At 39.7% G+C, this 14,012-nt stretch overlaps 1 protein-coding gene across 3 annotated transcripts in view; it reads left to right on the top strand.

The window, feature by feature from the left end:
• cacna1fa (calcium channel, voltage-dependent, L type, alpha 1F subunit a) overlaps positions 1-10,115 on the top strand; it is a 47,276-nt gene extending 37,161 nt beyond the window's left edge. For 2 of the 3 annotated variants that reach the window (XM_060931429.1, XM_060931428.1), the window contains 8 exons: positions 760-884; positions 1,183-1,299; positions 1,832-2,055; positions 6,515-6,670; positions 7,340-7,812; positions 7,921-8,033; positions 8,881-9,201; positions 9,378-10,115. In XM_060931429.1, coding sequence (XP_060787412.1) covers positions 760-884; positions 1,183-1,299; positions 1,832-2,055; positions 6,515-6,670; positions 7,340-7,812; positions 7,921-8,033; positions 8,881-9,201; positions 9,378-9,587 — 1,739 coding nt within the window. In that variant the 3' untranslated portion in view covers positions 9,588-10,115. Of the gene's footprint in view, positions 1-759; positions 885-1,182; positions 1,300-1,831; positions 2,056-6,514; positions 6,671-7,339; positions 7,813-7,920; positions 8,034-8,880; positions 9,202-9,377 lie in introns of those variants that run through there. The other variant, XM_060931430.1, reaches the window with a different exon arrangement.
• The last annotated feature ends 3,897 nt before the right edge of the window (positions 10,116-14,012 follow it).

Here is a 14,012-nt window from a genome sequence, read left to right as displayed (position 1 = left end):
GCGAATGAACGGAGAACTGAACGAACAACTGAAAGTCAGATTGTTTCAAAACAATCGGCCACAAGATCGGCCTTCAAGAAGCGAGAACATAGATGGATAAGCGCAGACTCTCATTTGGATACAAAACAACAAAAACACGTTGTTTACCTGCATTTAGATTAATACATGTAACTTGTATTGTGTGTTTAAGTTAGCGGTATAAGATGATTTAATTTGCTTCAGAATGTGATTGTCTCAGTTCATCTGATTATTTAATTAGCCTTTTATGTTTTATCAGTGAAAATGCATGCATGTACATGTATGTTGCATAAGTTATGACACCTATCCTGTTTTAATGAGAGTCAACCCACAATCAATGAAGTCAAATCAGTCTTAGTTGAGCGAGTCGGTAACGGTGTTTCTTACTTTCACCATAAATTATTATTTATATGACTTTGGTCTATAGCTGTCAAAGGTCTCGGCCTTAAAACCGGTTCCTGCTGTGACGTCACGCACTCGGGGCTGGCTGGCTCAGCGGGGCAGCTCGAATGCCAACTTTGCAGTTGATTTTAACTTTCAAAAATATACTTTTTAAATTCCCATTTATGCAGCATACAAGAGTCAAGGTTGGCGATACTATCCACTCAGAAATGTATTTAAAAATAAAGGTTCTGTGTATCTCCTTTAAAGTCTGGATGCTACAAAAATAACATGTGTTTAAAATATGGTTTTGCATATAATCTTAGCCCATGGTAGCCTGTGTTATGCAATTTCTTCTAGGAGACGAGGTGACTGCGGGAAAGTTCTATGCAAGTTTCCTCATCCAGGATTACTTCAAGAAGTACCGTAAGAGGAAGGAAAAGGAGAAAAAGAAGAAGGGCAAGGATAAGTCGGCGTCCCTTCAGGTGCACAGTTGCCCTATGTCTGTTGGGTCTTGACGGACTGGGGCTAATTGTCTGTTTTGACAAGCTCTAATTCCCTGATATCCCAGTGGTAGATATTATGGCTAGCAAATTAAATGTCAGCAACTTGCTTATATGTTAGTGCACTATGCTTCTAGTACTTACAAATTCACTAGTGCTTACAGTCTCTAATTATCACACTACCACTGGCTACTTAAGGTTTGACGGACTTTACGTACTGATTTCAAGCTGCATATTCCACTCAATGTCAGCCTTTAACTCCACTCTGTTGTTTTCTCAGGCGGGGCTGAGAACCCTACAGGATTTGGCTCCAGAGATGAGGCTGGCTATGGAAATGGAGGAGGGCCAGGAGGAGGTGTTCGAAGGTGACATGATAGAAGAGGAGGAGTTCTTCAGGGTAAGTTGCAATTAATAATTTTATAGCATATCTTGTGTTCTTAACAACGGATGCTTCATCGTTTCAGGCCATCTGTTTTAATTTAATAGCAGTATTAGTATACAGTATCCTTTTATATGGCCCAAAGTTTATCGACATGTCCCAAGCTCCTGATAGCAGGTGCATGTGCACAGTTGGAAGTGTAGGCAACAGATGGAAGGAATGAGACAAGTACTCAAATTAGATTCAAATCATTTTGAAACAAAGTAATAAGGTAAAGTAAACGTGTAAAATATGACAAGGTTTTTGTAAATATAAAGCACCATTAATTAAAAAACAAAACACTTATTTATTCTCGATACTTTCAGATAAAATGATCTCAACAGAACTTTTAATATCCATTAAATCATCTTATTCAAACACATTAAGGATTACTTTCAGATAAACTATTGGACAATGTGTTTCACAATGTCTACTCCATATACTGTATATAATTAAAATCCCAGTAATATCACCATGAGAAGAGTTTCTCTATCTCTTTCCACCGGTACAGAGTGACAGTGTCTTCAGCGATGGTCATCTGACTCCATCCATGTCCACTCCTGTGGGCACTTCATTGCCCCCGCAGTCTGAAGAGGTTAGCGTGAGTATCGACCCCCCTCCCGATGATACTCTGATGCTAGAGGAGGCGCTGGAGGACTCTCGACCGGCCTCTGCAATCTCCGATAATGAGCTGGTGCTTGAGCAGCCTCACAGGCTGACTCCTCTGCCCAGAAGGTGGGCCACAGGTCACTCCAAACTCAGCTCACTGTGGGCTATAAATCCCAGCTCAAGGCAAGCCACAGTATTTACGGATTGAAAGAATAAGGAATGCAGTTGCATTCAGACTAGAGACTAGTATTCAAAATTAGATGCTGCTGAGTCATACCGCTAAGCTTCATTTGCTTGCAAGAAAACAATATTACCCAAAATTGTAATGTTGCTAATAATTGCTAATTAATAATAATTACTGTGGAAAACGTCACACTAATGCTTCCTTAGTGGTTTATTCATTATTAGTGACATAAGATTTTGGGTGATGGATTTCTTTAAAGCTGTGATTTTGCCTGAGAGCTATAATGATGTATAGACATTTTGGCATACAAAATGTATATTTTATTTGTATTTCATTTACAACAGCTAATAGTGTACAGCATGTGAAGGATTAACGCTTTCTGTCTCTCAGTGCCACCATTGCATTACAGCTTTGAGATATTTAAAGCAAAACCTGCTGCTCACATTATTTAATGCACAAAAATTGTTATATATTAAATTAATAAAATCTCTTATCTGCTGTATTCAGTACCTACACTCACCGGCCACTTTAACAGGAACTTGTTCTTGATTCTAAGATTCCTGTTCTTGGCTGGCAGGAGTGGAACCCAATATGGTCTTCTGCTGCTGCATGCTGAGATGCTTTTCTGCTCACCACGATTGTAAAGAGTGATTATATGAGTTAGTATATACTTCCTGGCAGCTCTGTTATCAACAAGACGTTTCCACCTACAGAACTGTCGCTCACTTGTTTTTCGCACCATTCTGTGTGAACTCTAGAAACTGTTGTGTGTGTGAAAACCCCTAAAGATCAGCAGTTTCTGAAATACTCAAACCAGTCCATCTGGCTCAAACCAACACCCATGCCACAGTGAAAGTCACATTTTGAGATCACAATTTTTCCCATTTAGATGTTTGAAGTAGTGGTGTAGTGGGTAGCACTGTCGCCTCACAGCAAGAAGGTCCTGGGTTCGAGCCCAGCGGCCGACAAGGGTCTTTCTGTGTTGAGTTTTCATGTTCTCCCCGTGTCTGCATGGGTTTCCTCCGGGTGCTCTGGTTTCCCCCACAGTCCAAAGACATGCAGGTTAGGTTAACTGGTGACTCTAAATTGACCGTAGGTGTGAATGTGAGTGTGAATGGTTGTTTGTCTCTATGTGTCAGCCCTGTGATGACCTGGCGACTTGTCCAGGGTGTACCCCGCCTCTCACCCGTAGTCAGCTGGGATAGGCTCCAGCTTGCCTGCGACCCTGTAGAACAGGATAAAGCGGCTAGAGATAATGGATGGATCTTTGAAGTGAGCATTAACTGAAGCTCTTGAGTTATATCTGCATGATTTTATGCACTGTGCTACTGTCAAGGGATTGGCTGATGAGATAACTGCATAAAACAGCAAGTGGATGGGTGTTCCTAATAAAATTGACCAGTCAGTGTATACCACTGTATTCATACAAGATGTCAGGTAGCTGTTATTTATATACCCTGCCATATAAAACAGACACAGAGTAACTTAAAGGAATACTCCGGAGTGAAATGCTTTTTAGGGCTATTTTCGCATGATTGGGAGTGCATACGTTCAGTTGGTAGCACAATCACGTCAATCGGTTGTGTTTTGAGAAAGTTGTTTTTTTGTGATTTAAACCGAAAGCGCTAACATGGCAGTGCGAGGGGCATGTCATTTCACCGATACAAAACGCTGTTTTTAAAACCATTGCCAAGGTCCAAACAACATTACAGTTCAGTGGAAGTGAGTACAGGGTTCCTACACACAAACTGAAGTGTGCCTGGCTCTGTAAGTGTACGGACAGATCGTCTAGAAGACTGAATACAAAACATGTACCTTCCCGAAACTAGTTGTTCTCCAGACGCCATTTTCAGGGGACAGCCCAAAAATAGTCGAGTGCCGAGTGCAGAGCTAAATCCTCTGGAAATGCACAATTTCGTAGCATTTTATGGAAACACAGTCTAGTGTTTAGTTCAAAATTAAAAGTAAACTGCATGCAACAACATTATAGTCCAAGCGGGTTGGAATTTTGAATGGGAGGTCATGTGATGCTACGAAATTGTGCATTTCCAGAGGATTTAGCTCTGCACTCGGCACTCGACTTTTACGGACTGTCCCCTGAAAATGGCGTCTGGAGAACAACTAGTTTCGGGAAGGTACATGTTTTGTATTCGGTCTTCTAGACGATCTGTCCGTACACTTACAGAGCCAGGGACACTTCGGTTTGTGTGTAGGAACCCTGTACTCACTTCCACTGAACTGTAATGTTGTTTATTGTTAGTTTTTTCTTTTTTATCAGACATCTAATTTTTTAGGTTTCTTTACCTGACTTGTTTCGACGTACGACTGTCGTCTTCCTCAGAGTGTCACCGGATGTTATTGGTGACGCATCTTTTATCAGCTGATGTTTCCGAAGGCGTGGCCTTCCTGTCTGGATTGACAGGTCGGTCACGCCTTCTACTGTCAGTTCGTCCCCTGCAAGATGGCACTCCAGGTATGGGAGAGCATGTATGCTCCCTCATCTCGGTTGATGGTCCTCGGACTTCACTTACGGATCTCTATGGCCTCCCTGATCCAGCGAACTGACAGTAGAAGGCGTGACCGACCTCTCAATCCAGACAGGAAGGCCACACCTTCGGAAACATCAGCTGATAAAAGATGCGTCACCAATAACATCCGGTGACACTCTGAGGAAGACGACAGTCGTACGTCGAAACATGTCAGGTAAACAAACCTAAAAAATTAGATGTCTGATAAAAAAGAAAAAACTAACAATATTCAGTATAAGACATAATGAACGTAATCGAAAGAAAAAAAAAGTGTAATGTTGTTTGGACCTTGGCAATGGTTTTAAAAACAGCGTTTTGTATCGGTGAAATGACATGCCCCTCGCACTGCCATGTTAGCGCTTTCGGTTTAAATCACAAAAAAAACAACTTTCTCAAAACACAACCGATTGACGTGATTGTGCTACCAACTCAACGTATGCACTCCCAATCATGCGAAAATAGCCCTGAAAAGCATTTCACTCCGGAGTATTCCTTTAAGATGCAGAACTTAGCATGCCAGAAGGTGTACACTTACCTCTGCTTTGCTTTGCTATTGGCACAATGAACAAACTCTGCTAGTTCCAATTAGTCCACTATTTTCAAAGGAAACCACCCTAGTGGACTAGAATGAAAGGAAGTTGAAATAGTTCATACAGGCTTTTCCCCATATGGCTACATTTTACTGCAGTAATATGGAAAGGAGCCAGTGTACGTCAAGTCAAGTTTATCTGTGTAGAACTTTTAACAATAGACATTGTCACAAAGCAGCTTTACGGAAAATTAAAGCCTTTAAACATGAGCTAATTTTATCCCTAATTTATCCCTGAATGAGCGAGCCTGTGGTGACAGTGGCAAGGAAAAACTCCCTCAGATGACATGAGGAAGAAACCTCGAGAGGAGCCAGACTCAAAAGGGAACCCATCCTCATTTGGGTGATAACAGATAGCGTGATTATAAGTAACTCGCTTCTATAACTGTGTCCTGTAGAGTCACAAAGTATAACTGCGAAACCAGGAAATTCATTCTAGTTTTAACATGAAGTCTGTTTTGCTGACGTTAGAAACTGTTCATCGATGGAAACGAGTGCAAAACTCTTCATGACAACCGCAGTCCTAAAGTTAGCAAGTCAACTGTAGTCCTCAGACAGAAATGTATTACTGTAAGCGTCCAGAGCGTCTTCCAAGTGCGACTTTCGACTGTCCACATGGGGCCATCCTCCACAGGAGCGATGTGATGAGACTTCAGCCAGACATAGGGCATCAGGATGGATCAGACAGGTCCGAGGAGCAGAAGAGGTCGGCATCTTACTGGGGGGAGGTTGTTAGGTATGCCCAATGTCACCTAATGAGTAAGAACAGGATACATTTTGCACTAAGTGCAAGCAGGGACTCCGGCAAAACGAACTATGACAGCATAACTAAAAGGGAGAAGCCATCAATAATATTGTAGAATATTGATGTAGTGTTAGGAAAAATTGCAGAGGTAGCACACAAAATTTCACCAAACTGGACCTTTTCGACTAAAGCCTAGCGCTTATGAAGCTTTACAGTTTGTGTTTACTGCTTTGTAAATTATTCTAGCTATATCTACCGTACCAGCTACGTAAACAACACGAATGTCTTGATTGGTCATGTCTTGCTGAGAAACTTTATTCGTAAACCTTCCTCTTGTTTTTGAAGGTAATTCGATCTCATCTCATTAATTTCAGACTTTAAACATTAAAACATACTGAAAAACCAATAGAAATGCCCCCATAGCATATTAAGCATGGTTAAAATGCAGCTGAAGGGGATAATCCTCCAATTCCCTAACTAATATTTTGTTTCATTTTTTTTTTTACATCTTAAGTGTTCATCTAACATCTGCCTTTTAGACCATCCAGCACTCAGTTACCACCTCCTCCAGATGAAAGGATGCAGAGTGCAGGAAGTCAAGGAGAAAGTACCGGGACAGGAGGAGGAATAACAAGTTCTACAGAACAGAGTCAAGTCGGCAAGGAAGACACACAGGGCACAGAGTCACGTGACAGGTGGGGAGGACTGTCAGTCAGAGACTGATGAATGAACTTTTACAGGAGGGGTAATGATAAAGGGACTGGGATGAATATACTGAGAGGATAACGAGAGGGTTATGTATTCACCCGTGATGAGCCTCCGTTTGAATGATCAAGTAAGTTACTGTTTAGAGTGCTATTTAAAGCTGAAAAAGAGATTTTTTTTCCGAGCACATAATGAATAGAGCCCAGTCACAGGAGCGACGGAAAAATTGGATACGGAAATAGATCTATTTTTCATTCGTCTCCAGGGATTCAGGATTTTTTTTTCTTGAAATAGTTGGTCTTTAAAGAATGAATGAATGAATAACCTCTTTATGTCATTTTTGCACAGATGCGTAGCTATGTAGGCTGTGACCTTAAGTACACTGCCTTATGACCCGTCCTGTAAAAGGGTTGCTGTGCTGAATTAGTCAGAGAAGCGCGCTTACCTAAACCAGATTGCATGTGAACACAGTCACTTTAAGAGGTAGTAAGGGTCTTTTTCTCTCTGTTAGTCAAGCGTCACCATCAGATGCCTAGGGGTCTCTTCTGAGTGTGTTGAAGCTGTAGTTTAAAAGATGAGTTTTTTTAAGCATTTCTTTTTTAAATAAATGTTATGGAAATGTCTATGGACAACTATGTATAACCTTTTGTCGTAAACAGACAGCAGTATCCAGAAGCCCCTACCTCAACACAGACTGTACCTCCTCCAGTCTCCAGTGACAATAATGCAGCCGTGGCATCATTACAGCCAGATAACATTAACAGCAATGGTTACAGAGTCGCTGCAAATGGCTATAATGGGAACACTTACTCGACTCATAGCTACAATGGGAATGCTTACCATTCAAATGGCTACAATGGCAATGTTTCACCTATAAATGGCTACAACGGCAATGTTTCACTAACAAATGGCTACAATGGTAATGTTTCACCAACAAATGGCTACAATGGAAGTGCATACCCAGTAAATAGATACAACGGAAATGGTTACCACAGCAACGGTTACCACAGCAATGGTTACTCCAGCAATGGTTACAGTGCCAGTGGATACAGTAGCAATGGCTATAGTGGCAACAGACAAAACAGTAAAGAATATTCGACTCGAAGACGCTTCCTTCCTCCCACTCCTTCAGGTAAAGATGCTCTTTACTTGGCCACGTGGTGAATTTTCATAAACACCCATACAGTACGTGCCTGTTTTATACTAAATTCCCTTTCCTTGCTCTGTTTTAATGCGTTAGGACGCAGACCAAATTTCACTATCCAGTGTTTGAGAAGACAAGACAGCCTCGATGACACCCCCATCCCTGGTACTTATCACCAGAACTCACCTCCCTGCAGAGCACGAGAGCAGGTAATGTTTCCGTTTCTTTCTTTTCGTTGCATCCCTTCCTTACATTTTAGCTTCTGTCTCCAAGGACACAAGATGTGAGAACAGGGGAATCACTGACAAACATTTTAATTTACATCTTCATCTCATCTCATTATCTCTAGCCGCTTTATCCTTCTACAGGGTCGCAGGCAAGCTGGAGCCTATCCCAGCTGACTACGGGTGAAAGGCGGGGTACACCCTGGACAAGTCGCCAGGTCATCACAGGGCTGACACATAGACACAGACAACCATTCACACTCACACTCACACCTACGGTCAATTTAGAGTCACCAGTTAACCTAACCTGCATGTCTTTGGACTGTGGGGGAAACCGGAGCACCCGGAGGAAACCCACGCGGACACGGGGAGAACATGCAAACTCCGCACAGAAAGGCCCTCGCCGGCCACGGGGATCGAACCCGGACCTTCTTGCTGTGAGGCGACAGCGCTAACCACACCACCGTGCCGCCCATTTACATCTTTATTATGCTAAATAAGATATCATTGCTCACTGATGCATTGCATTAAAGAGACAACATTTACTGATGACTTGTTGCCCAAATGTATCACCTACCTATCACTGAGCATAACAGATCTGCCTATACTCAACAAGATGTTATTGCACACTGAATTAACATTAATCAAAACAATACAGCACATGTACATCGTTGGTCTTCTATCCAAAGCACTTTTATCCAAAGTTTTCATTTGCATCTATTTTTAAATTAAATTATGATTATAAGTACATTTTTTTTTCCTGTTAATTGTTGGACTGTTTGCTTATGTCATCAGCTGTCAGTCATAACATTAAAACCCAAATCCTTTACAGACACAAAACAATTGTGACTCTCGGCGCAGTAGCATGTCCTCAGCAGCCTCGTCATTCTCATGGGCGAACACTCAGGTGCGGTCAGGCCGTGTGCTCTATGCTCCCCTCGTCCTATTGGATGAGGCAGGTGGAACTCAGACGATTTGGAGCGACACTAATGGCAATGCCAGCCTGCCAGCTTCAGCCCGTCCTGGGTGGCACACAAACCAGGGTGTCTCTCTGTCCCAGCAGCAGCAGCAGGCATATGCTCTTCTGAGGGTGCCATCCCAGCAAGGCTCAGGCTACGTGGAGAAAGGGAGTGCTGACAGCCTTGTAGAGTCGGTCAGTACAGTGACACTCTCAGTCAATTTAACTGGAAGCTCATGTAGTGCTTTACCTTACTTTTACCTCACTGTAATTAGTTTTTTATTTACCGTACTACACGTCACTGAACTTATAAATATATTAGTATATTATGTTTGTAATGCTGACTTTTAACATTGACGTCATTTCCTTAGATCCTAATATCGGAAGGCTTGGGCCTCTACGCCAAAGATCCCAAATTCGTTGACTTTACTAAGCGAGAGATTGCTGATGCATGCAACATGACCCTAGACGAGATGGAGACTGCCGCGACTGACTTGCTTAGCCGAGGTGCACCTGGACAGCCAGTTGGACCGTTTGAGGAGGATCTGTCTGACGAAATAAACTGTGTGATTTCATACTAAGTGTTCACACTTTGAGAGAATAAAGGCATATTAGAAAGATAAAGGAAGAGGCATACCATACAAAGAATGCAGTTTGGTGCAAGAAACAACAAGTTGTCAACTTTCTCTGTGCTACTCTTACAGATTTATGATAATGTATTGACACTGACCTGTGTTTTTCCAAACTATTGACAATTACATGATTTTAAACTGAATTTGCTGACTGAAGCTGTATCAGACGTGTGTATCTTTAATGAAGCTGACTTGAGATTTTGAACCCAATGTACAAGCATTTCAGGAAGCTGAATCATCTCTGCTTAGATATGAGAAGGAAAGCAGCCTATGAATGGAGAAGTTCAGAGTATTAGATAAATGATTTACCTGTAAATATGGCATATTATGATTTAATAGATGTCATCAGATTATATATATCTGACATACTGGCCAATACCTTATCTGCTGACAGTAAGCTTAACAAAGGTTCCTATATTACAGCCCTTAGTAAGTCTAATGATTAATCAATATGTACAGTGGTGCTTGAACGTTTATGAACCCTTTAGAATTTTCTATATTTCTGCATAAATATGACCTCAAGCAACATCAGATTTTCACACAAGTCCTAAAAGTAGATAAAGAGAACCCAGTTAAACAAATGAGACAAAAATATTATTCTTGATCATTTATTTATTGAGGAAAATGATCCAATATTACATATCTGTGAGTGGCAAAAGTATGTGAACCTTTGCTTTCAGTATCTGGTGTGACCCCCTTGTGCAGCAATAACTGCAGCTAAATGTTTCCGGTAACGGTTGATCAGTCCTGCACACTGGCTTGGAGGAATTTTAGCCCATTCCTCCGTACAGAACAGCTTCAACTCTGGAATATGGTGGGCTTCCTCACATGAACTGGTCGCTTCAGGTCCTTCCACAACATTTCGATTGGATTAAGGTCAGGACTTTGACTTGACCATTCCAAAACATTCACTTTATTCTTCTTTAACCATTCTTTGGTAGAACGACTTGTGTGCTTAGGGTTGTTGTCTTGCTGCATGACCCACCTTCTCTTGAGATTCAGTTCATGGACAGATGTCCTGACATTTTCCTTTAGAATTCGCTGGTATAATTCAGAATTAATTGTTCATCAATGATGCCAAGCTGTCCTGGCCCAGATGCAGCAAAATGGGCCCAAACCATGATACTACCACCACCATGTTTCACAGATGGGATAAGGTTCTTAAGCTGGAATGGAGTGTTTTCCTTTCTCCAAACATAATGCTTCTCATTTAAACCAAAAAGTTCTATTTTGGTCTCATCCATCCACAAGACATTTTTCCAATAGCCTTTTGGCTTGTCCACGTGATCTTTAGCAAACTGCAGATGAGCAGCAATGTTCTTTTTGGAGAGCGGTGGCTTTCTCTTTGCAACCCTGCCATGCACACCATTATGAACTTATGAACATTAACATTAGCCAATGTGAGAGAGGCCTTCAGTTGCTTAGAAGTTATCCTTGGGTCCTTTGTGACCTCGCTGACTATTATACGCCTTGCTCTTGGAGTGATCTTTGTTGGTCGACCACTCCTGGGGAGGGTAACAATGGTCTTGAATTTCCTCCATTTGTACACAATCTGTCTGACTGGATTGGTGGAGTCCAAACTCTTTAGAGATGGTTTTGTAACCTTTTCCAGCCTGATGAGCATCAACAACGCTTTTTCTGAGGTCCTCAGAAACCTCCTTTGTTCTTGCCCTGATACACTTCCACAAACATGTGTTGTGAAGATCAGACTTTGATAGATCCCTGTTCTTTAAATAAAACAGGGTGCCCACTCACACCTGATTGTCATCCCATTGATTGAAAACACCTGACTCTAATTTCACCTTCAAATTAACTGCTAATCCTAGAGGTTCACATACTTTTGCCACTCACAGATATGTAATATTGGATCATTTTCCTCAATAAATAAATGACCAAGTACAATATTTTTGTCTCATTTGTTTAACTGGGTTCTCTTTATCTACTTTTAGGATTTGTGTGAAAATCTGATGATGTTTTAGGTCATATTTATGCAGAAATATAGAAAATTCTAAAGGGTTCACAAACTTTCAAGCACCACTGTACAATTATTCTACAATTATTATATGTTATAAGGATTTGTTTCTATATATATTTTTAGGAATTAATGCTTAGGAAAGCAGTATTAGAGTTTTAGTATCATGATAGTTGAAATAGAAATAGATTAAAATGTTGCATTCTTTATAAATGTCTCTTATTTTACAGAATATTTTACAGAATGGTATTAGCTCTGTTATTATGCTGATAATCCAGAGTTTTATGTGTGTAATAAATAATTCTATTCTTTTAAATTTCCTTTTCCATTTAATGCACGTTGTTTTTCTCCACAATAAATCCAAGGCATTTTTATTCTAACCCTTTACACCCTTTATACTCTCACCTCCACACTGGAAATTTTTACAGCTTTTAATTGTTCTTTGGTTATCCCTCTAGGGGAACCTTTAAGATTAATCCTGTCTCTAATAAATGATTTTGTTCATTCGTAAACATTCTTTTATGTCTAGTGTTGGGTATATGGTGATTATTATACACTTTTAAGCACTCTGAGTTCATACATACATGGTTCAGGGGCCTTTGTGACAACCGATAGCATGATACATTCATTCCAGGATATCTCGGCTCCAAATGTGGTTGCCTCTGCCAGGAGGTTCAGATATGACTATCAATCTTTTAACAGTTATGACCCTAAACATACATCCTCATCAACACAGAAAATGTTTTGGTGTTTTGCATTGATCTTTTCATCCTCTGGATTTGAAAAATCTTCAAAATCTGTAGTCTGAAGTCAAGATGGTAGTTCACTTGTTGTTCACGTCAAATGTTGTATATCAAGGAGCGTCGAAGATCCTCTACAACTATCTCCAATTTTGTTGGGAACACGTTAAGAGGCTCAGTGCTGTTATTCTTTCCAATAACTCTAAAACCAAAGTTTTTCAGAAAAATGCATTCCAAAGAAAAACTTTGTGATTTTCGGATGCATCGTTCTAAAATAAACATGTACCATGTGCTCATTCGGTAGGGTATTGTTTCAATGCAAGACAAAAAAACCCTCTCCGTCAGCATTTCATTATTATAAGAAAATGTTATTCCAGGAAAACAGCTTCCAACAAAAGCAGTGTTACTACATGAAAACATCTTGTCCTTATGACCATAACATCTTATTATCATGACATATGGATCTTGCTACTACAACAAAACATCTCCTTATTACCAGAAAAGCATCATCAAACATTAGTCAAATTTTACGTTATGCTTGACCTGTGATTTAATCATTACTTGTAGTGATGATGCTTTTTTCTCATGATTACAAGATGTTTTTAACAAAAAAAAAAGAATTTCTCATAACGTGTACGTATCTCATAATAAGAGTTTTATTTTATTCAGAGTTTTTTTTGTAGGAAGCAGCTGCATTCTCATACTTTTCTCACAAATAACACAATGTTTTCTTATAGAAACAATGCTTTTCTTGTAAAAACGAGATGTTTTCTTGTAGAAACAAAATACTTTTCTCATAAGATCTTTTCTTGTAGAAACAATGCTTTTCTCATAAAAACGAGATGCTTTCTTGCAGAAACAAATGCTTTTCTTGTAAAAATGAGATGTTTTCTTGCAGAAACAAAATGCTTTTCTCATAATAACAAGATGTTTTCTTGTAGAAACAATGCTTTTCTCATAAAAACGAGATGTTTTCTTGCAGAAACAAAATGCTTTTCTTGTAAAAATGAGATGTTTTCTTGCAGAAACAAAATGCTTTTCTCATAAAAATGAGATGTTTTCTTGTGGAAACAAAATGCTTTTCTCACAAAAACAAGATGTTTTCTTGCAGAAACAAAATGCTTTTCTTGCAAAAAATGAGATGTTTTCTTGCAGAAACAAAATGCTTTTCTTGTAAAAATGAGATGTTTTCTTGGGGAAACAAAATACTTTTCTCGTAAAAACGAAATGCTTTTCTCATAATAAGATGCTTTCTTGTAGAAACAATGCTTTTCTCATAAAAACGAGATGTTTTCTTGTAGAAACAAAATGCTCTTCTCGTAAAAATGAGATGTTTTCTTGCAGAAACAAAATGCTTTTCTCATAAAAATGAGATGTTTTCTTGCAGAAACAAAATGCTTTTCTTGTAAAAATGAGATGTTTTCTTACAGAAACAAAATGCTTTTCTCATAAAAATGAGATGTTTTCTTGCAGAAACAAAATGCTTTCTTGTAAAAAAAAAAAAACCAGATGTTTTCTTGTAGAAACAAAATGCTTTTGTCGTAAACAAAAAATATGAGGTGTTTTCTTGCAGAAACAAAATGCTTTTCTTGTAAAAATGAGATGTTTTCTTGGGGAAACAAAATGCTTTTCTCATAAAAACGAGATGTTTTCTTGTGGAAA

This window comes from Neoarius graeffei, chromosome 10, assembly GCF_027579695.1.
Source record: "Neoarius graeffei isolate fNeoGra1 chromosome 10, fNeoGra1.pri, whole genome shotgun sequence".
In the NCBI taxonomy this organism is placed as follows: domain Eukaryota; kingdom Metazoa; phylum Chordata; class Actinopteri; order Siluriformes; family Ariidae; genus Neoarius; species Neoarius graeffei.
Note: the sequence above shows the minus strand (reverse complement) of the source record. Positions and strands in the feature narration are given on the sequence as shown.